At 49.3% G+C, this 17,906-nt stretch overlaps 4 protein-coding genes across 4 annotated transcripts; 3 read left to right on the top strand and 1 right to left on the bottom strand.

Annotated features, from left to right (window-relative positions):
* LOC311585800 (H2B.U histone 2) lies at positions 1-636 on the top strand. Its single transcript, XM_084761361.1, has one exon. It carries the CDS (start codon positions 51-53, stop codon positions 429-431), a length of 381 nt encoding a protein of 126 aa, XP_084617487.1. The 5' UTR covers positions 1-50; the 3' UTR covers positions 432-636.
* Positions 637-3,587: 2,951 nt separating this feature from the next.
* On the bottom strand, positions 3,588-5,337 carry LOC311585801 (histone H2B type 3-B). Its single transcript, XM_084761362.1, has one exon. The coding sequence runs from the start codon at positions 5,168-5,170 to the stop codon at positions 4,790-4,792; it is 381 nt and encodes a 126-aa protein (XP_084617488.1). The 5' UTR covers positions 5,171-5,337; the 3' UTR covers positions 3,588-4,789.
* A 49-nt stretch (positions 5,338-5,386) lies between these two features.
* Positions 5,387-6,281, top strand: H2AC25 (H2A clustered histone 25). Its single transcript, XM_084761359.1, is given in 2 exon segments — positions 5,387-5,854; positions 5,857-6,281. Coding segments are annotated over 2 exon segments (612 nt in total). The 5' UTR covers positions 5,387-5,485; the 3' UTR covers positions 6,100-6,281.
* Positions 6,282-15,452: 9,171 nt separating this feature from the next.
* On the top strand, positions 15,453-17,853 carry H3-4 (H3.4 histone, cluster member). The gene has a single exon (XM_084761360.1). It carries the CDS (start codon positions 15,568-15,570, stop codon positions 16,084-16,086), a length of 519 nt encoding a protein of 172 aa, XP_084617486.1. The 5' UTR covers positions 15,453-15,567; the 3' UTR covers positions 16,087-17,853.
* The last annotated feature ends 53 nt before the right edge of the window (positions 17,854-17,906 follow it).

Genomic DNA, 17,906 nt, shown 5'->3' with positions numbered 1-17,906 from the left:
CCCTGCCTTCATCGGTTCCCCGTTCCTCTGGGTCCAGCCAGTACAGCAGGATGCCGGAGCCTTCCCGCTCCACTCCCGCCCCGAAGAAGGGCTCCAAGAAAGCCATCACCAAGGCGCAGAAAAAAGACGGCAAGAAACGCAAACGGGGCCGCAAGGAGAGCTACTCCATCTACGTGTACAAGGTGCTGAAGCAGGTGCACCCCGACACGGGCATCTCGTCCAAGGCCATGGGCATCATGAACTCGTTCGTCAACGACATCTTCGAGCGCATCGCCAGCGAGGCCTCCCGCCTGGCGCATTACAACAAGCGCTCGACCATCACGTCCCGCGAGGTGCAGACGGCCGTGCGCCTGCTGCTGCCGGGGGAGCTGGCCAAGCACGCCGTGTCCGAGGGCACCAAGGCCGTCACCAAGTACACCAGCTCCAAGTGAGGCGCGGCGCGGGCGCCCCCAACCCAAAGGCTCTTTTCAGAGCCACCTTCCAAGCTCAAAAAAGGAGCGTGCCACCTGGTGTGATTAATAGCTGTCATTAACTTTATGCGCATTGCGATGGGGGTGGGGTGTACTGGACGTTGTGACCATGAGCTAATAACACCCCTTGTTTACAATAATATGTTAATAAATCGTTCTGGTTCAATTTTGGCCACAGAGAACGTAGTTTAGTAAATGACTCCCGGGGAATTTTGGCGTGGATTGCGGGGGGAGGGGAGGGCGCTGTGTCAGCGGCAGGACCTTTGCATCCTCCCACCCTCCTCGTTTTCCCTCCCCCATGACCTGCAAAATGCTATGCGAGGTTCAGGGTGATGCGCTCTCATGGCTGATGGTCTCGGAGCCATCTTCCTCCCTCCCTTTGCCAGGATTAGCCTCTTCTAGCCAAAAACAGTTTAAGCGTGTATTTTGTATTCTGCTTTAAACGCCTAGCAGTGAGATCCCAGCCCCAGATCTCCAACCTTACTGTTAAGCCAAAAGCTCGCCCAAGATTCTGGCATTTTATTCACACACGTATTTAAACGATGAATGGTCCGTTTGTTTGATCTCAGTGTGTACGTATTGTGTGCATGAGCGTATATGTCATATAAATGTGTGTATACATTAACAGAACTCTAGTAAATGGCGAGACGTTCTTTTAAATAATTTAGTACCTTTAAAACAACAACAAAAGCTACTACGTACGTTGTAGTCAGTGTAGGTTCACATTAATGACTAAGGCTTGCAAGAACAGTCCGAGTTATCTTCCTCTAAAATTAAAATATCAGTGATTCTTCACTGTACGGGTTCCGCTTACATGTTGGTGTTAGTGGGGGACAATGGCGGTCTTCCTCCTCACACCACCGCCAGTGACAGCCATTCATTTGTCAACATTTACCCTCTTACTGCCTCATACAGGAAAGGCGAGTCTTTCTATTGGTAATTTCTTCTTAAAGAGACAGGTTTTTTTTTCCCCTCGCTCAGAATTCTTGGTTGATTGCCTAACAATTAGCAAATTTGTCTTGAAGATCTAGCTGAGATCGGGGGTGGGGGGATAACAATCTCAACATTCCTTCAGACTATATGCCCGCAAAGACCTCATTGCTCCTTCCAGCCTCACTAACAGTAAGATTTTCAGATCGAGAGAATTTGCCATTCACATTGCCCTGATTCTTGCTGTTAAAGATTCTCAAATGTTTGTTGTACATTCCCTACACTCGCCAATTTTTTCAGTTTCACCTGACCATTCCTTTTTTCTTCCAACCTGGAACCAGAGACATTGATTTTACAGAGAGTTTCCTCTCGGTTTTCTATTTTGTAAAAATCTAAAAAGCACAGCCAATTTCCTACACTCTGTCTCCTCCTTAATATTTATATGCCACAAGAAGACAAATTTCCCCCGTTCTGAGCTGTGACTGCCAAAGTAACACAGCTGGGAAGCTCATTCAAATCACCCGGCTTTTATGAGGGGGAAAATTAATCCATTGCATTATCTACAACTATAAATATGTTTTACGGAATTATACTTGGAAATCATGTGCTAGATTTGCTCACTGATTTTTATTTTTTTTATTAAACAATATTTAGACTCATCTTTCTTCTGGAGACAAAGGTTCCATCTTATTATAATCATGTGTTCTACTGGGCCTAGATGAAGCAACTGCAAATGCTCCTTTAAAACTGGATACTTGGGGCTGGAGAAATGGCCCCAGAGTTAAGAATACTTACTGCTCTTGCAGAGGACCTGGGTTCAATTCTTAAAACCTATATGTGGCTTACAACCATCCGGAACACTAGTCGCAAGGAATCTGACTCCCTCTTATGACCCTCCCTTCTGACTTCTGCACAAAGGTATACACATAATTGCAGGAAAACCACTCATAGCTAAAATTTTTAAATGAACAGTTGAGCTGGGTGCCTTTCATCCCAGCACCTGGGAGGCAGAGGCAGTCAGATCTCTGAGTTCTGGGCCAGCCTGGTCTACAGAGTGAGTTCCAGGACAGCCAGGGCTGAGATAGAGAAACTCTGCCTCCAAAGAGAAAAACAAAAAAAGATACATGACACCAGGGGCTGGCTGTGCAGCTCTGCAGGAGCAAAAGCATCAGAGGCCTTCACTATCACTTAGCATCAGTTCACAGAGGACTACATTCATCCCTTTGGCGTGTTAATCTGTTTGCGTTTTCTTAGGCGACAGAGTCTCATCATGTATCCCTGGGCAGCCTGGAGCCTGATATGCAGACCACACTAGCCTTGAGTGCACAAAGCTCCCCCTGTCACTGCTCCTCCCAACTGCTGCCATTACAAGTCTATGCCGCCATGTCTGGCTTCCAAATCCTCTGTTTTTGAGACCATGCTGACTTGAGTCTGTGGTGGTGCATGACTTTAATCTCGGTTTTCTGGTGGCAGAGGAACACAGACCTCTGAATTCCAGGCCAGTCTGGTCCACATGCCCACATAGTGAGATCTAGACTGGAAAGGCTTACATGACTGCGTGTGTGTGCGCGTGTGCGTGTGCATGTGTGTGTGTGTGTGTGTGTGTGTGAGAGAGAGAAAGAGAGAGAGAGAGAGAGACAGACAGACAGACAGACAGACAGAGGCAGAGAGAGAGAGACAGAGAGAGAGGGAGACACACAGACAGAGATAGAGAGACAGACAGAGACAGAGACAAACTGTTGCTAGGTCTTGCTTTTGATGACGGATCATGTTTTACGTTTTCAACTGTAGCTCAGGAGGAACTGTATTGGACGAGGCAGTTGTGACTAAGGAGGAACTGTACTGGATAAGGCAGTTATGACCAGACTTTCATTACTGTGTGCTTATTTCTATCTTTTTTTTTAAGATGCCAAATGAGAGTAGTGCCGTGTAGCACCCACTGAATGCTTGCGTCCACACTTGAATCTGTAATACACAGTCCAGGCAGGGGGAAGAATGCGGCCTGAGGTGCGTCTCGGTGCCGAACCTTGGCTAACACACTGGAGGTCGAGGGTTCAGTCTGCAGCCAAGTCCCATCAAATCCCACCGAACGACTCAGTCTCACTGATTACTAAAACGTAATGATTCGTGTCTTAAACGATCGTCTACTGCCCTACTGTCCTTTTTTAAACACGGGGACAACTTGGCTGACATGTTTAAATTTTAATAGACAATTCTAGAGAACAGTAGTTGGTAAAATGAAATGTATATATAATTGCTGTTGTCAGGATTTGAAGCAAAAGGTAAATAAATGACAATTTCTCAAAGAAAATAATCAGAAACATCTGTTACAGGATTACTTTCGACCTGACTCTGGTGTTAAACTGATGTTCCGATAGGTATTTTAAAGAGTGATTAAAAAAAAAAAAAGACGGATTTCTTTTTAAGTCCCACATTGCCATTTGCATCTTTGCAGTTACTTGACCTTAAGATAAAAATACTTCAGAAGCGAACTTTAAAATACACGAAGTTGTCAAAATTCCTTTTCTGTGAACTGGAGAGGGGGTGGGGATGGTGGTACAGCAATTGTAGGAAATTCAAGCAGAGACGTTTCCTGCTCCCAACTGCCCATTAGCATCAGTTCAGATGAGGCTTCTCTTTGGCTATTTGGAAAAATTTTTTTAAATACTGTTCCTTGCTGGAGACGTTGTTAAGACTCTCAGTATTTCTCATAACAGCTCATATAACCACCATGAATCCCCTTTTCATAAATACAAGCCAGACCAAGAAAAGGGCTATTTCCACAGGTAAGATACCCTCCTCAAATGATCCGGATCAAAACGGCATTCTCCAAATCAATACTGGCTGAGGACAATTCTGTCGCTAACGCTTCACAGAAAACTACACAGCTTCAGGGGAGCTCAAAATAGCGGAATTCTTTCCCACACTCTTCCATTCCCTAACCACTGAAGCTACCGGCAACTCCTGCTAGCTCCTGTACACAAGCATTGCAGAGCAGCCGCACCCCCGCCCCCACGCCCTTTCCGGCATACCGCTAGTGCAGGATGCTAGGATGCTAATGCTAGAGTGGCCCCTTTCAGGGGATAAAGACGCCTATTCCAGGAAAGCATGGAAAATGTTCTAAGGAAACACAGGTTCAGAGGCCAGGGGGCACGCACTTACAATCCCACTGGGCTGTGACCTCGCCCACCCCTCGGGACTTGGCGCAGCTATGTATGTGCCCACATTCCTCACACTCAAGTCTCTCAGGACCTGGCCGCCCCCGGTATCAGGGGACGCCTCGGGTGCGTGGCAACCATCAGTGACCCACGTTGTGTCCAAGACCCTTTTAACGACTGTATGGGTGGCTCTGAAAAGAGCCTTTGGGTTGGGGGCGCCCGCGCCGCGCCTCACTTGGAGCTGGTGTACTTGGTGACGGCCTTGGTGCCCTCGGACACGGCGTGCTTGGCCAGCTCCCCCGGCAGCAGCAGGCGCACGGCCGTCTGCACCTCGCGGGACGTGATGGTCGAGCGCTTGTTGTAATGCGCCAGGCGGGAGGCCTCGCTGGCGATGCGCTCGAAGATGTCGTTGACGAACGAGTTCATGATGCCCATGGCCTTGGACGAGATGCCCGTGTCGGGGTGCACCTGCTTCAGCACCTTGTACACGTAGATGGAGTAGCTCTCCTTGCGGCCCCGTTTGCGTTTCTTGCCGTCTTTCTTCTGCGCCTTGGTGACGGCCTTTTTGGAGCCCTTCTTGGGGGCTGGAGCCGACTTGGACGGATCAGGCATATCGGCTAGTTCTTCTCGGGGAAACGCGCGCGCGCGCCTTACCAAGACTATTTGTACATCTTGTATTCAAATGAAGGCTCAGGCTCGACTCGCTTTCGATTGAGTACAGTTTAACATTACGTCATCTCGGGGAAGGAGACATGCAAATTAGGAGTTGCGCGGTTCTTCTTCTGATTGGCTAGTCCTGCCATCCAATAGGTAGGCGCAACCTAGCCTCCCTCCTGATCATATATAAGGGCTTGCTAGCGGTTACGAGTCCGTTGTTATCTCCTTTTTCCTTCTGTTCGAGTTCTTTTCTTGATCGTCTAGTTGAAGATGTCGGGTCGTGGCAAGCAGGGCGGTAAGGCTCGGGCGAAAGCCAAGTCCCGCTCGTCCCGCGCTGGGCTGCAGTTCCCCGTGGGCCGTGTGCACCGTCTCCTCCGTAAAGGCAACTACTCGGAGCGGGTGGGCGCCGGCGCCCCGGTGTACCTGGCCGCCGTGTTAGAGTACCTGACGGCCGAGATCCTGGAGCTGGCGGGCAACGCGGCCCGCGACAACAAGAAGACGCGCATCATCCCGCGCCACCTGCAGCTGGCCATCCGCAACGACGAGGAGCTCAACAAGCTGCTGGGCCGCGTGACCATCGCGCAGGGCGGCGTCCTGCCTAACATCCAGGCCGTGCTGCTGCCCAAGAAGACCGAGAGCCACCACAAGGCCAAGGGCAAGTGAGGCCCCGGCGGTCGCTAGCGCAAGTCGACGGACACCAAAGGCTCTTTTCAGAGCCACCCACGCCCGCAGGGAAAGAGCTTGACACCGAGAACCGGTTGCTCGCTTCCGCGGTGCCTCGCCCGCGGGGATTCGGGAGGCCAACGGCTCCCTCTGCGGTTTGTCTCCGCCGCTCTCGGCGCCAGACGTTTGGGTTTCAGTTGAGGTTCGGGGTCGGGCCATAGTGGAATCGTTAACGTAGTACTTAGTATAAGGGTCTGCTTGGTTATGCATGGTGGTTCCTACTAAAACAGTTGAGATGCTGCCCAAGTTTTACCTTGGGGGTTTCCAGAGGTTTCTGAAGGGAGAGCTGGGTGTTTTAAATCTTATAAACGTATTACGGCGGCTGGTAAAAAAAAAAAAACAACTTGGAAGCTTTCTGGTTTCTTTCGCAGGGCTGGAGGAGCAGTCTCTAGGCCTTCCTCAGCCTGCTCAGTGGTAGGGTTGCAGATGGGCATGGCGGTCCTGCAGACATTTAGAGTTGGTTAGTCTGATCCCCTTAAGTAGCTTACCTTTGAGGAACAAAATGGGAGTTGTCGGGTTTTGGTACGTCAGTGTCCTTTAAAAGGAAACAGCATCGCACTAGAATACGTTTTGGACAGGGTCGTCATTTCTACAGGCAGCATGAAGAACGGCTGGAGGCGCAGGTAAATCGACAGGAACATGCAAGTTAAGCATTTGAGGGCGATTAAAGGGCATTTGCAATCTCCTTAACTTCCAGTCTCTACACAGTAGTCACCCCCCCTAAAAAAAGTGTATATAGGTTATACACCTGCAAATGGGTGGTTTCAGTCAAAGCCTGGGGGTAGGGTGGGGTGGACCTCAAGAGATCTTTATGGTTTTAGTTAAGAGTTTTCTGGTCTAACTTTGTATTCATAGGTCACTAGTTCATTGTTAGGTCGTCTTACCATTTAATGGTGTTATGGAGGGAGGTGTACTAGGATAGTTTCTTATCTTACCTATAAGGCTGCTGTTAGAGGCACAAGCACCACCCGAAAGGAATATTTAGTTCACCATTTGGTAAAATGGCAATTGCTGGGGCGTATGTGGCCAGTGAGCAGAGCACAGATTCTGAATGAATCTACAAAATCACAGAGTTCCCATTAGAGCAGCTCTGATGTAAGATCTGGTCCTCTGGATTACCATTTCCAGAAGTGCCCTGGACCAGAAGCGTTGAAAAGAAAATGCTCACTGGAATCAAGCCCCCCATGGCCTGTGCCTAGGTATACACCCACTAGCATGAGAATATGCATCCAACAGAAACTACACAGATGCAGGAACAGTAGCATTCATCAAATCCACAAGATAGAGGTAACCCAAATGGTCATCGGCTGATGAATAGCTTCACAAAATGTCCTCTTAAAAATGAAGGGAACGAGGCACTGATTGATGCTGCAACATGAGTGAACCTTGATGTCCAGCACAGGTAAATAAAATCAGAGACAATAGACACAGAAGCTGAAAGAGGGAAGAGAATAAATACAGAACTTGACTTCCTTGTGTGGTCATGGAGAAAGGCACAGGTGATGGTCACCATGAGAAATGTGCTAAATGTCCCTCAGCTGCTCACATAAAAATGGTTCATATCTTGTAAAATTCACCTAATTTAAAAAAAAAACAACAACAATTCGGTGACTGTGCACTAGAGGGGCTGGAGAGACGACTCGGTGAAGAGCTGGTTGTGCAAGCATGACCCCAGAACCCATGCAATGTAGGGCCAGGTTAGCACTTGATTGATTTCAGGGAGTCTGTGGAAGATAGGAGAATCCCTGGAAATTCCGAGGCCAGCCAGGGTGGTAGACACAGCAACTAATGAGACCCTGGCTGCTCAAGGTGGAAGTTGAGAGCAACACATGAAATTGTCCTCAGACCTTCACAGGATGACATACATGCATGCTTTCGCCTGCACCTGCACACAAACATACTTTAATACAGATGTGTGTGGTACACTCACACATGGGATGAGGGTGGGGGCAAAAAGGAAACCTGGAAGGCATAAGGACAGAAGACTAAGATGCATTCTAGTGCTTTCTAGAATAACACACTGGCCCACCTCAGGTGAAAGGGGGTGAAATTCAGACCCTACAGCTGCCGTCATCAGAGACCAGGTGGAAAGGCAGCTATGGATTTCATCCTCGTGCTGCTGCTGCAGCAGCTCCGAACAGGCCTTGGCAGTTAACCTTGCCAGGTTCAGCTCACGTGCATGTTGTGTGCAGGGCATGGAGGTCTTTCCCTGGCCCACTGTGTCCCTGAACACATGCCTGTGTTAGAATGATTTCAGCCACTCTCCATGTGTCCTTATGCAGTGTTGTTTATTGAAGACAAGAAAGAGAAGGTTCCAGGAGATTGCAGTGTGAGACAATGTTCGCAGTGTGTGGGAGCTCTCCACCGAGCACCTCAGCATCCTGTGTTCCTCTTCCAGGTGTGAGTCTTTCCAGCAGCCCCTGCTCCCCACGGTTAGTTTCTTCTCTGTGGGCCATTTCTTGCAGGCTCATCCACATATCCAATAATCACCCTCCTCCAAAACTTAAAAATAGACCTAGTATCTGATCCAGCCCTCCTACTCCTGGGCATCTGTCCAGAGGAAATGAAATCAGGATGTGGAAGAGACATATGTACTGGCATGCTCATTGTGAGACTAACCTACATGTCTATGCAGAAACAAGCAGACTTCTAAAATGTGAGATATACACAGATAAATACTACATAGGCTTTAAATTGTTTCATTTGTTACCATGTGGATGGACCTAACGGACATTACAGTGTCCTTTAACATCTACAGGGGATTGGTTCCAGGACACACACACACACACACACACACACACACACACACACACACACCCCTCCCAGGCAGGTACCAAAATCTATGGGTACCCAGGATCATTATATACAAAGCCACTGTATCTGCTTATAACCTACAAATGTCTTCAGAGTGTGCCTCCATGACTCCCAGTACATATACAACATACATGTAGGGTAAATAGTTGTGCTAGGCTGATAAGAATCATCACCATAAAGCTCCATGCATGTTTGGTAGAGATGATGCTGTAGAAGTGACTGGGGTGAAGGGAGCTGGGGAGCCAGGACCAGTCACCTGGGGTGAAGGGAGCTGGGGAGCCAGGACCAGTCACCTGGGGTGAAGGGAGCTGGGGAGCCAGGACTGGTCACCTGGGGTGAAGGGAGCTGGGGAGCCAGGACTGGTCACCTGGGATGAAGGGAGCTGGGGAGCCAGGACCGGTCACTTGGAGAATCTGCAGCGGTCAGCTGGAAAGACATGAAAGCTGCTCTAGTAGGCTCATGGGGTAGCTCGAGGCCAGTGGAGGCTGCAGTTTTCCATACTGACCCTCAAGCTATGCTCTGGGGTTCATAACAAGTGCCAGGCTAGTTGGGCTCAGGCCACATAGACAGCTCGGTCCCTAATGGGATGAGCGATGAGCAGCAAAGACACGTGTCTAGGAGGCAGGGATGCCGGTCAAGCCTCCTTGCTGCACATCACAGGTCTGGCTTCTGCCCACGATTGCCCTTCTTTTCTTGTGATAGCACCCAAACCATGGCTTCCACAAGTCCACACCTCTTCCCCAGGCTGCATAGTCACAGCACCTGCTCGATAGTCCACCTGCTAAAGGCAACCCATCCTCTCTGGCATCCACCAATGATGCCACTAAACAGGTCCAACACACACAGATCATTCAACTCAAAAACAACAAAATATAACCTTTGAGTATTCTTGAGTTGGTATGACAAAAAAAAAATACAGGGATAACTGGGTCCATTAAAATGCAACCCACAGAAGGAGGGACGGTATTTTCAAGCCATACATTTGACCAGAGATTAATAACCAAAATAGCAACGCCCTACAGTTCAATCGCCAACAACTCAAATTGTAACTTGGCAAAACGACTGGAACGGGCATTTCTGTAAAGACATACATGATCTTTGACATCGCTACAGTCGCTGAGGAATCGCCTTATTCCTGTTAGTATAGCTGTCCAAGCGGGGGCGGGGGTAGGGGAGGACGGGGGCGGGGAAAGGACGGTCGTGCCTCCTCCCCCTTCCAGAATTCTCTGCGTTTCTGCTCCTGTCCCCTTCCCACTCCCCCCACCTAATCTTATAGTCCTTTATGGCCTCCTATTCCTGCGTAGGGGTTAAACTCATGTCGCGGCCAGCTCACCAGCACCCCACAATTTACTATCCTCCACTATTTTGGCTTCGACATCGAACTGGACAGAGGCACATTTAGTCTATGGTCACACGTGTTGAGTATGCCCTGCACATAGTACCAAATATGTACTTGGTCAGTTAATTTAAAACGAAAGGATTTCTTTCCTGTCTAGTCAGTGACGAGAAGGAAAGAAATTGACCTTCCGTAGAAAGCAGCGCAGTGCTGAGAGGGCAACACTGTTCCGCCCGCCGCTGACTTCCCCGCCTCCATCTTCCACCCCTAACACTAGAAGCTAAACCTTCGTCTGATCATTTCCCACAAAGCATGGGTGCGGCTCGGATTTTGATTGGGAGAAATTTGATAGGAAAAGGAAACTATAGGCTGTAGAAAGAAAAAACGAGTTCCTTCCCAGATTCTGAGACGCTGCTCTGCAGTTACATGCAGCCTTGCTGGGAAGCTCAGCGCCGACTTGGTGGAACGGAAAAAGATTAAGGCAGTGCCTCCCGGGCTCCCTGGGTGCAGAGCCCAACTCTGGAACCGCCGCGGTGACGGTTGCACGGTCTGGGGTGCCGGAGCTTAGGAGCGCCACTCGGCAGGTTTCTGGTGCGCGCCTCCGCCTCGGGTGCAGGAGAAGCGACGCGCTGACCCGTACTTGCTCAGGGCCGCTTTCCGATTGGTCAGTCCTAAAGCTCTGACTGATCCCATTGGCTGCCTCAGACGCGGCCGCCTGGTCTGGAACCTATAAGCGCTACCTAGACTGCCCCTGCTCCTCCCTGGCGCCCTCGGGATTTCAAAGACCTTTTGTCGCTGTATTTCACAGGGTCGTGTATTACCTGAGGCAAGAGCTTTGGTTTGTTATTTCCGAAGGTGAAGCCATTTTCCCTGTCACTATGTAAACTGACACTAAAAAGTGCCGGAACGCCCACGTTCCTGGACGCAACCACCGGAAGATTCACGTCCTCCGGGTTGGTACAGCTCCTCCCCGTGGACGCACCCCTGAGCCGGGCTCCTAGTTCCCTGCTTTGGCATTCACTGGCATCTGTTTCTGCCCATCCTGGTTTAGAAGCGAAACACGATGATTGTCCGTGCGTTCCTTAAAAGAAGAAAAAAATCCGTAAGATTGCAACACAATTAGATTTCCATCCTTTCCTCGACTCATGATTGAAATTATGTGAGTTACCTCTCTCGTCCTCTGATGCGGTTTAACTATCCATTATTACTATTGGTGATGCCCTGACTGTGGCCTGTGGGACTATAACCCACATCCTCCTTAAAAGTCTTTGCTTCGAAAAGGTTTCTGTTCTGTTTTATTTGTTTCAGATCTAAAGGTGTTTGATTTTGTTTGATAAAGGTCTTTTCAACGTAGCCTAAGCTGGACTCAAAACTGTTACCCTTCTGACACAGCCTCTAAGTGCTGCGGTTGTAAGCATGGACCACGTGCCCTGCGTTATCTTTTCAGTTTTGATTTTCTTTTATTAGCGTATGTTAGCTGGGCTTAGTAATGGGTTTGTTTCATCTTGATAATTTCACATATGTATATACTATTTATCTACACACACACACACACACACACACACACACACACACACACCAGCTCTTCCCTTTTTCCTACTGACTCTCGTCCCCTTCCTCTTAATAAATCCTCCCCACCACCACCCCTTTTGATGTCCTTAAAAAAACAAATCTAGCCAGACTCGTGCACGTCTTTAATCCCAGCGCTCGGGAGGCAGAGAGAGGCAGGTGCTTCTCTGAGATCCAGCCCAGCCTAATCTATAAAAGAGGCCAGAACTACAAGAAAAACCCTGTATCAAAACCAAAACAAAACAAAAATATCTTGTTTCCACATGCTAGACAAACCGGTACCGTGTTTCTCTTTCTAGATCTGGTGGATCTCCTTTAACACTATGATCTTGAGTCCTATCCATCCCCCCCCCCCACCTTAGCAAATAACATAATTTTTTCCTTTTTCTTATATTTTCTATTTCTCCTCTCACCCTTTTAAAAATTAGTGTTTCACTGTTAGCCCTGTCTAGCCTCAAACACACCGATATTCACCTGCCTCTGCCTCCCAAGTGCTGGAATTAAATGTGCGTACCACCACACCCAGCCATAATTTCATTCTTACTGGCAGAATAAAGCACTCCACTGAGTAACTATACTATGTTTTCTTTAGCCAGATAGGTTTGGTTTTCTTGTTCACTACTTGGCACAGAGGGCAAAGGTTAGTTCTGTGGTTTGCATGTGTCCCCAAATCCACATACTAAACGTTGTCAGTGTGGGCACAGCAAATACCTCAGAATGGGGAGAAGTGAGAGTCTGGCGTTATAAATTACCCAGTCTGTGTAATTTTGTAATTATGATCATATGAATAATTAAAATTTACTGTGTATTTTGTTTTGGCCCATATAACTACCAGAGCCTTAAAAACAAAACAAAACAAAACAACAACAACAACAAAAAACCCTAAGCAACAAAAACTTTAAGTGTGTGTTTTATTAATGAACTTGGCTTTCCCCCCTTAATTCTTGGAGCAACTTTTAGTCAGATTCAGAACTATAAAGACAATCTTTTGTGTGTTGAGATACTTTAGGCCTCAGAGAATGTATTCCCTTTCCAATCTGTTCCTCCCTCCCTGTTCCCTCTCATGCCCTCCTAATCCTTTCTCTTCTGTAGGCAGGCCATAGGGGGAAAAAATCCAAACAAACTAATATGAGGTATGTTGGTTTCCCATAAACTTTGGGCTGCCTGTCATAGCTTTCCCCTCTGCTACTGACAACTGGGTGCAGACTCGGAGACATGAGTTTTGTGATCTTTGACCCAGCCCTGCTCTTCTGAGCACAAGCCACATTTCCACAATTAAACCCTCTGGAATGGAAAAATAGATACTGCAGTGTGTTGAAAAGTTCATTAGCACAGGACATATTTTATAGATTCCATTCAAATCACGGTGTAGAGGAACCTGACATCAGACAGGATTAAAGAGCATATTTAAACCAGAATCAGCTCAACTGTCTCAGGCAGCTGTAGCAACATCATCCAGTCAGAACACAAATACAAGCCAGCCATGACCTCCAGATGCCTCGACAAAGCCAGGACATTCAAAAGGAAGTGAGATCCTTCTAACATAAGGGGCTTTGTCCACATGCTATTTGACAATGTGGTGGTTTGAATAAGGATGGTGCCCAGGGGCTCTTAGGGAGTAGCATTATCTGAAAGAATTAGGACATGTGGCCTTGTTAGAAAAAAATGTGTCACTGGGGGGTGGGCTTTGAGGTTTCAAATGCTCAAGCCAGGCTCAATGACTCCCTCTTCCTGCTGTCTGCCAATCTAGGTGTAGAACCCTCAGATCTTTCTCCAGCACCACGTCTGTCTTCAAGGTGGTTACCTTGCCTCCTGACGTGACAATAACAGGCTAAACCTCTGAAACGGTAAGCCAGGCCCAGGGAAATGTTTTCCTTTTTGAGAGTCGCCTGCAATAGAAGCCTTAACTAAGACAGAGTACCAGCCATGAAGATTCCTGGGGCTGGAGAAGGCTCAGGGCGGTTAAGAGAATTCACTGTTCTGAAGACTCTAGGTTTAGTTCCTACCCCGCAGCAGGTGACCCACAACCTTCTGTCACTCCAGTCCCAGGCGAGCTGATGCCCTACAGCCTCTGCCAGAACCTACACACGAGTGGTGCACATAAACCCACACAGGCACAAGCACACATACACATACAAGTCAATACATCTTTAAAAAGTAATAAAGCGCCTCTAACATTACTAAAATTGTTTTTGCTGATACTACACCGTTATGCGTAGTAAACTCTGAATAAGTAAGAATTAGTCATTTCTCGTTGTGACTTAAAAAAAAAAAAGCAACTTACAAACAAAATCCCAAATGAGACTATCAGAAGGTGTCAGAGCCTTTGACATGTGAACTATGTGGCCAAGGATGACTTTGAATTCCTGATTTGCCTACCTTTACCAGATAAACTGGGGGTTACGGACGGGGATGTGCCAACACGCCCGGCGATGGTTTTGAAGGAAAGCTGGAGGTTGTGTGTGGACCAGTTAGAGAATAAGAAATCCCTGGGACCATCAAAGTTGTTCAGGTTCTGGAAACGTGGGGTGGGGGTGGGGGGCAGGTGGATATGGAAAGGTGGGGGTGGGGGGGCAGGTGGATCTTAGACCAGTCTGTTCTAGGAGGCTGACTTAGTTAACATTCTATTGCTGTGAGAAGACACTATGGCCAAGAAGCCTTTAGTTGGGCGCTGGCACGCAGGTCCAGAGTGTGAGGCCGTGACCTTCACCACAGGAAGTGTGGCAGGCAGGCAGGCAGGGGTTCGCCTCAGTAGACCAGAACTTGCTTTCTTATTCAGATTCGCAGGCAGGAGGCAAAGACAGCAGAATTCAGGCTAGTGTGGGCGTTGAAAACCTCAAAGCCTAGCCCCAGTTCACATCTCCTCCAACAAAGCCACGCCTCCTAATCCTTCCTAAAACAGTTACAACGAGGACTGTAAGAGGAAAGTTGATCCAAAGTTGGGGCTGGGTTTCAAAACAAGAAGACCACATCTGTTGAAATTGACCGGTGAGAAGCAGAAGTTCTGCTAATTGCTGGTGCAGCAAAGAATTTGTGGTGCTTGTGCCTAGCCTTTTTCACGGGCTAGCAAGAACACAGCAGGGGCATTTTTTATTTTAACGTTTTTTTTATTAGTGTGTGTGTGTGTGTGTGTGTGTGTGTGTGTGTGTGTGTGTGTGTGTGTGTGTGTGTTCCTTCCACCTGTATGTATGCTGTGTACCACAGCAGGGGCATTTTAAAGTTGTGTTTGTTTAATGTATATGAGTGCTCTATCTGCATGTACACCTGCACGCCAGAAGAGGGCAGCAGATCCCAGTATAGATGGTTGTGAGCCATCATGTGGGTACTGGGAATTGAACTCAGGCCCTCTGGAAGAGCAGCCAGTGCTCTTAACCACTGGGCCATCTCTCCAACCCTTATTTTAATTTTAAAATATTTTTTGTGTGTTTGTTTCAACTGCACGTATGCCGCGTATCACCTGCATGCCTGACGCCAACCAACAGAAGGCGGCGTCAGATCCCTTCAGACGAGTTACAGATGGAAATGGGCTATCATGTGGGTGCAGAGGATTTAACCCAGGTTTGCTGGAAGAACAGCTGGAAGAACCCCTTCGCCTCACTCCTACCCGTGCCCCCCTTAAACCGAAAAGATTCTTCTGGCATTCCAGAACTCAGGAAAACTATGTTGCCATATAAAGGAGGCGTGCAGAGAGGTTCTAGAAGGTTCTTTGTGACTCGGCAGCTGAGGCAAGGTTGTAAAAAAAAAAAACAAACCACTCTGAGAAAAATGACTAAAGTTTTTTCTAAAATCCCTTCCGCACTCCTATGGAGCCTCAGCTAACCGCTCGGGGGGACACGCTGCTCAGGGAATATAAGGGGCAGGCTGTGAAGCGGGAGCTCCGAGTGGACCAATCAGAGTGCAGCATCCCATAATGCCCCCTTGGTGGGCAGCCAATAGGAATGCAGCTGGGTCTATAAAAGCCGTGCCAGCAGGGTGCCTTCTGCACTGGAGGGCGAGGAAGGAGAGGAGGTCAAGGAAGATGGCACGCACCAAGCAGACGGCGCGCAAGTCCACCGGCGGCAAGGCTCCCCGCAAGCAGCTGGCCACGAAGGTGGCTCGCAAGAGCGCTCCGGCCACCGGCGGCGTGAAGAAACCGCACCGCTACCACCCCGGCACCGTGGCCCTGCGCGAGATCCGGCGCTACCAGAAGTCCACCGAGCTGCTGATCCGCAAGCTGCCTTTCCAGCGCCTGGTGCGAGAGATCGCGCAGGACTTCAAGACCGACCTGCGCTTCCAGAGCTCGGCCGTGATGGCGCTGCAGGAGGCCTGCGAGTCGTACCTCGTGGGGCTGTTCGAAGACACCAACCTGTGCGCCATCCACGCCAAGCGGGTGACCATCATGCCGAAGGACATCCAGCTGGCTCGGCGCATCCGCGGGGAGCGCGCTTAGGCGGCCCCGGCTCGGCTCCTGACGTCGGTTCTGCTCATCAACCCAAAGGCTCTTTTCAGAGCCACCCACGGAGTCTAGAAACGGGCTCGTAACCTAAGGTGTCGCGGGTGGTGTGCAGGGCCCGGGAACCCAGGGCTCGAAGCCTTACAGGACCGATCCTTACGGCTTCAGCTGGTCCATTCCCCGCCCCCTTTTTAAAATGGTTTTTCGAGGCAGGGTCTCTGCAATCTCGGCTACCTTGGACTCACTTTGTAGATCAGGCTGGCCTCGAATTCAGAGACCCGCCCGCCCGCCCGCCCGCCTGCCTCTGCCTCCCGGGTGCTGGGGCTGAAGACGTGCGCCGGCGCCACCACATGCCGCTCTAGCTCTAACAAGGCTTCGCTTAACAGCTGCAATTCTTTGTAGTGCAATGTTAGCTGCTCTATTGGCAGCTGTCCTCGTGTGAAGGCAGCAGCCCAGCTTCTACGGGCAGCGGCTGCACGGCCAGACTATTTGCACGCTGTGCTGGTTCGATGGTGTTTTCAGTCATTGCGTCCATCCACTCCAGTTAACAGACAAGTGTTAACTGCCTTGTGCTTTAAGGCCGACTTACCCGGCGTTAAAGCTTGATCGTCCTGTGCATTCAAAGTTGGCCTTTCTCCTAGGATGGAAAGCCCAATGGGCTGTGTGCTTTATTAAAATCTGCTGCTTTATTAAAGTCTGTTAACTTTGCCAATCTGTTAGGGAAGCTAAGGAAGAAGAGTGTAGGAGCAGTACAGTGTTCATTTGCTGCTGATACCTTTGCTTGCTTTTTGAAACTACTTTAAAAATTCTCAACTTTTTCCATATGGAAGTAAACCCAGGAACCAGAATTGTGATGGAAAGGGTGTGGGAACGCCATCAGCAGGGCAGACCTAAGCTCCAGGCATCCACTCCTACTCTCCAACAGTTAGCTGGCTTCCCAACTGCCTGCTGTACGCATTTGCCAGGGAGGAGACTGGCCAGGGTGCACTCCAGCCCAGCCTGCTCTGGGAGAGCCCAGCGATCTACACCTGTAGCCACCATCTCTAGAGAGCCAGGCTGTCTAGCCATTGGGATGGCATCTTGACGCTGACTGTTGTAGGGATGTGATCCCTGACTCTTCTTTTTTCCCTTACCCCCAGACCCCAAGCCTCAGCTTTAGCTCATTTGCACGGGGACTCCAAGCATGCTGGGCCACTGGCTCAAAGCCACCTGAGAACTGGTTTGGTAATGCCCACCTGCAGAAGCTGAGCCAAGAGCCCAGGCAGGAAGTTTCAGTGCACCCTGTGCTACACAAGCCAGCCCTTCACACAAATAAAACCCTGCAAGTGCTGGCAGAAAACCTCTCTACCTTCCACTGGCACAGCAGCTTTCTTCCTTCCTGGTCTAGGTGCTGACAAATCAGAAGCTAGGGCTGGCAACCCAAGGCCCATCCTCAGGGTCCTGTCCTTAATCACCCAGCACCTTCCACTCTTTTTTTTTTTAAGTGGGAAGTCCAAAGACAGTTTCTCTGTGTAGCCCTGGCTGTCCTGGAACTTGCTCTGTGAACTAGACTGGCTTTTAACTCGGAGATCCGCCTGCTGAGATTGCTTCCAGTTCCCAATTTCTAAACTGCCACCTTTCCATTTTCCTGGCCTCCTTCGCTGTAAAACCCACCACACTTTCCCTGCAGTCCCTACCTGGGCCGCCAAAGCCCCGTCTCCGTCCCCTCCCACTCACCTCAGCTCCCGCCTCTCATCTCTTTGCCTGGTCCACTGTCCCACACGAATGACCAGCGAAACCCCATTTCTATCCCCGCCCCCTCCTCCCTGGCCCCACCC

Source organism: Acomys minous, assembly GCF_964271855.1.
Source record: "Acomys minous genome assembly, chromosome: 16".
Lineage (NCBI taxonomy): Eukaryota > Metazoa > Chordata > Mammalia > Rodentia > Muridae > Acomys > Acomys minous.
Note: the sequence above shows the minus strand (reverse complement) of the source record. Positions and strands in the feature narration are given on the sequence as shown.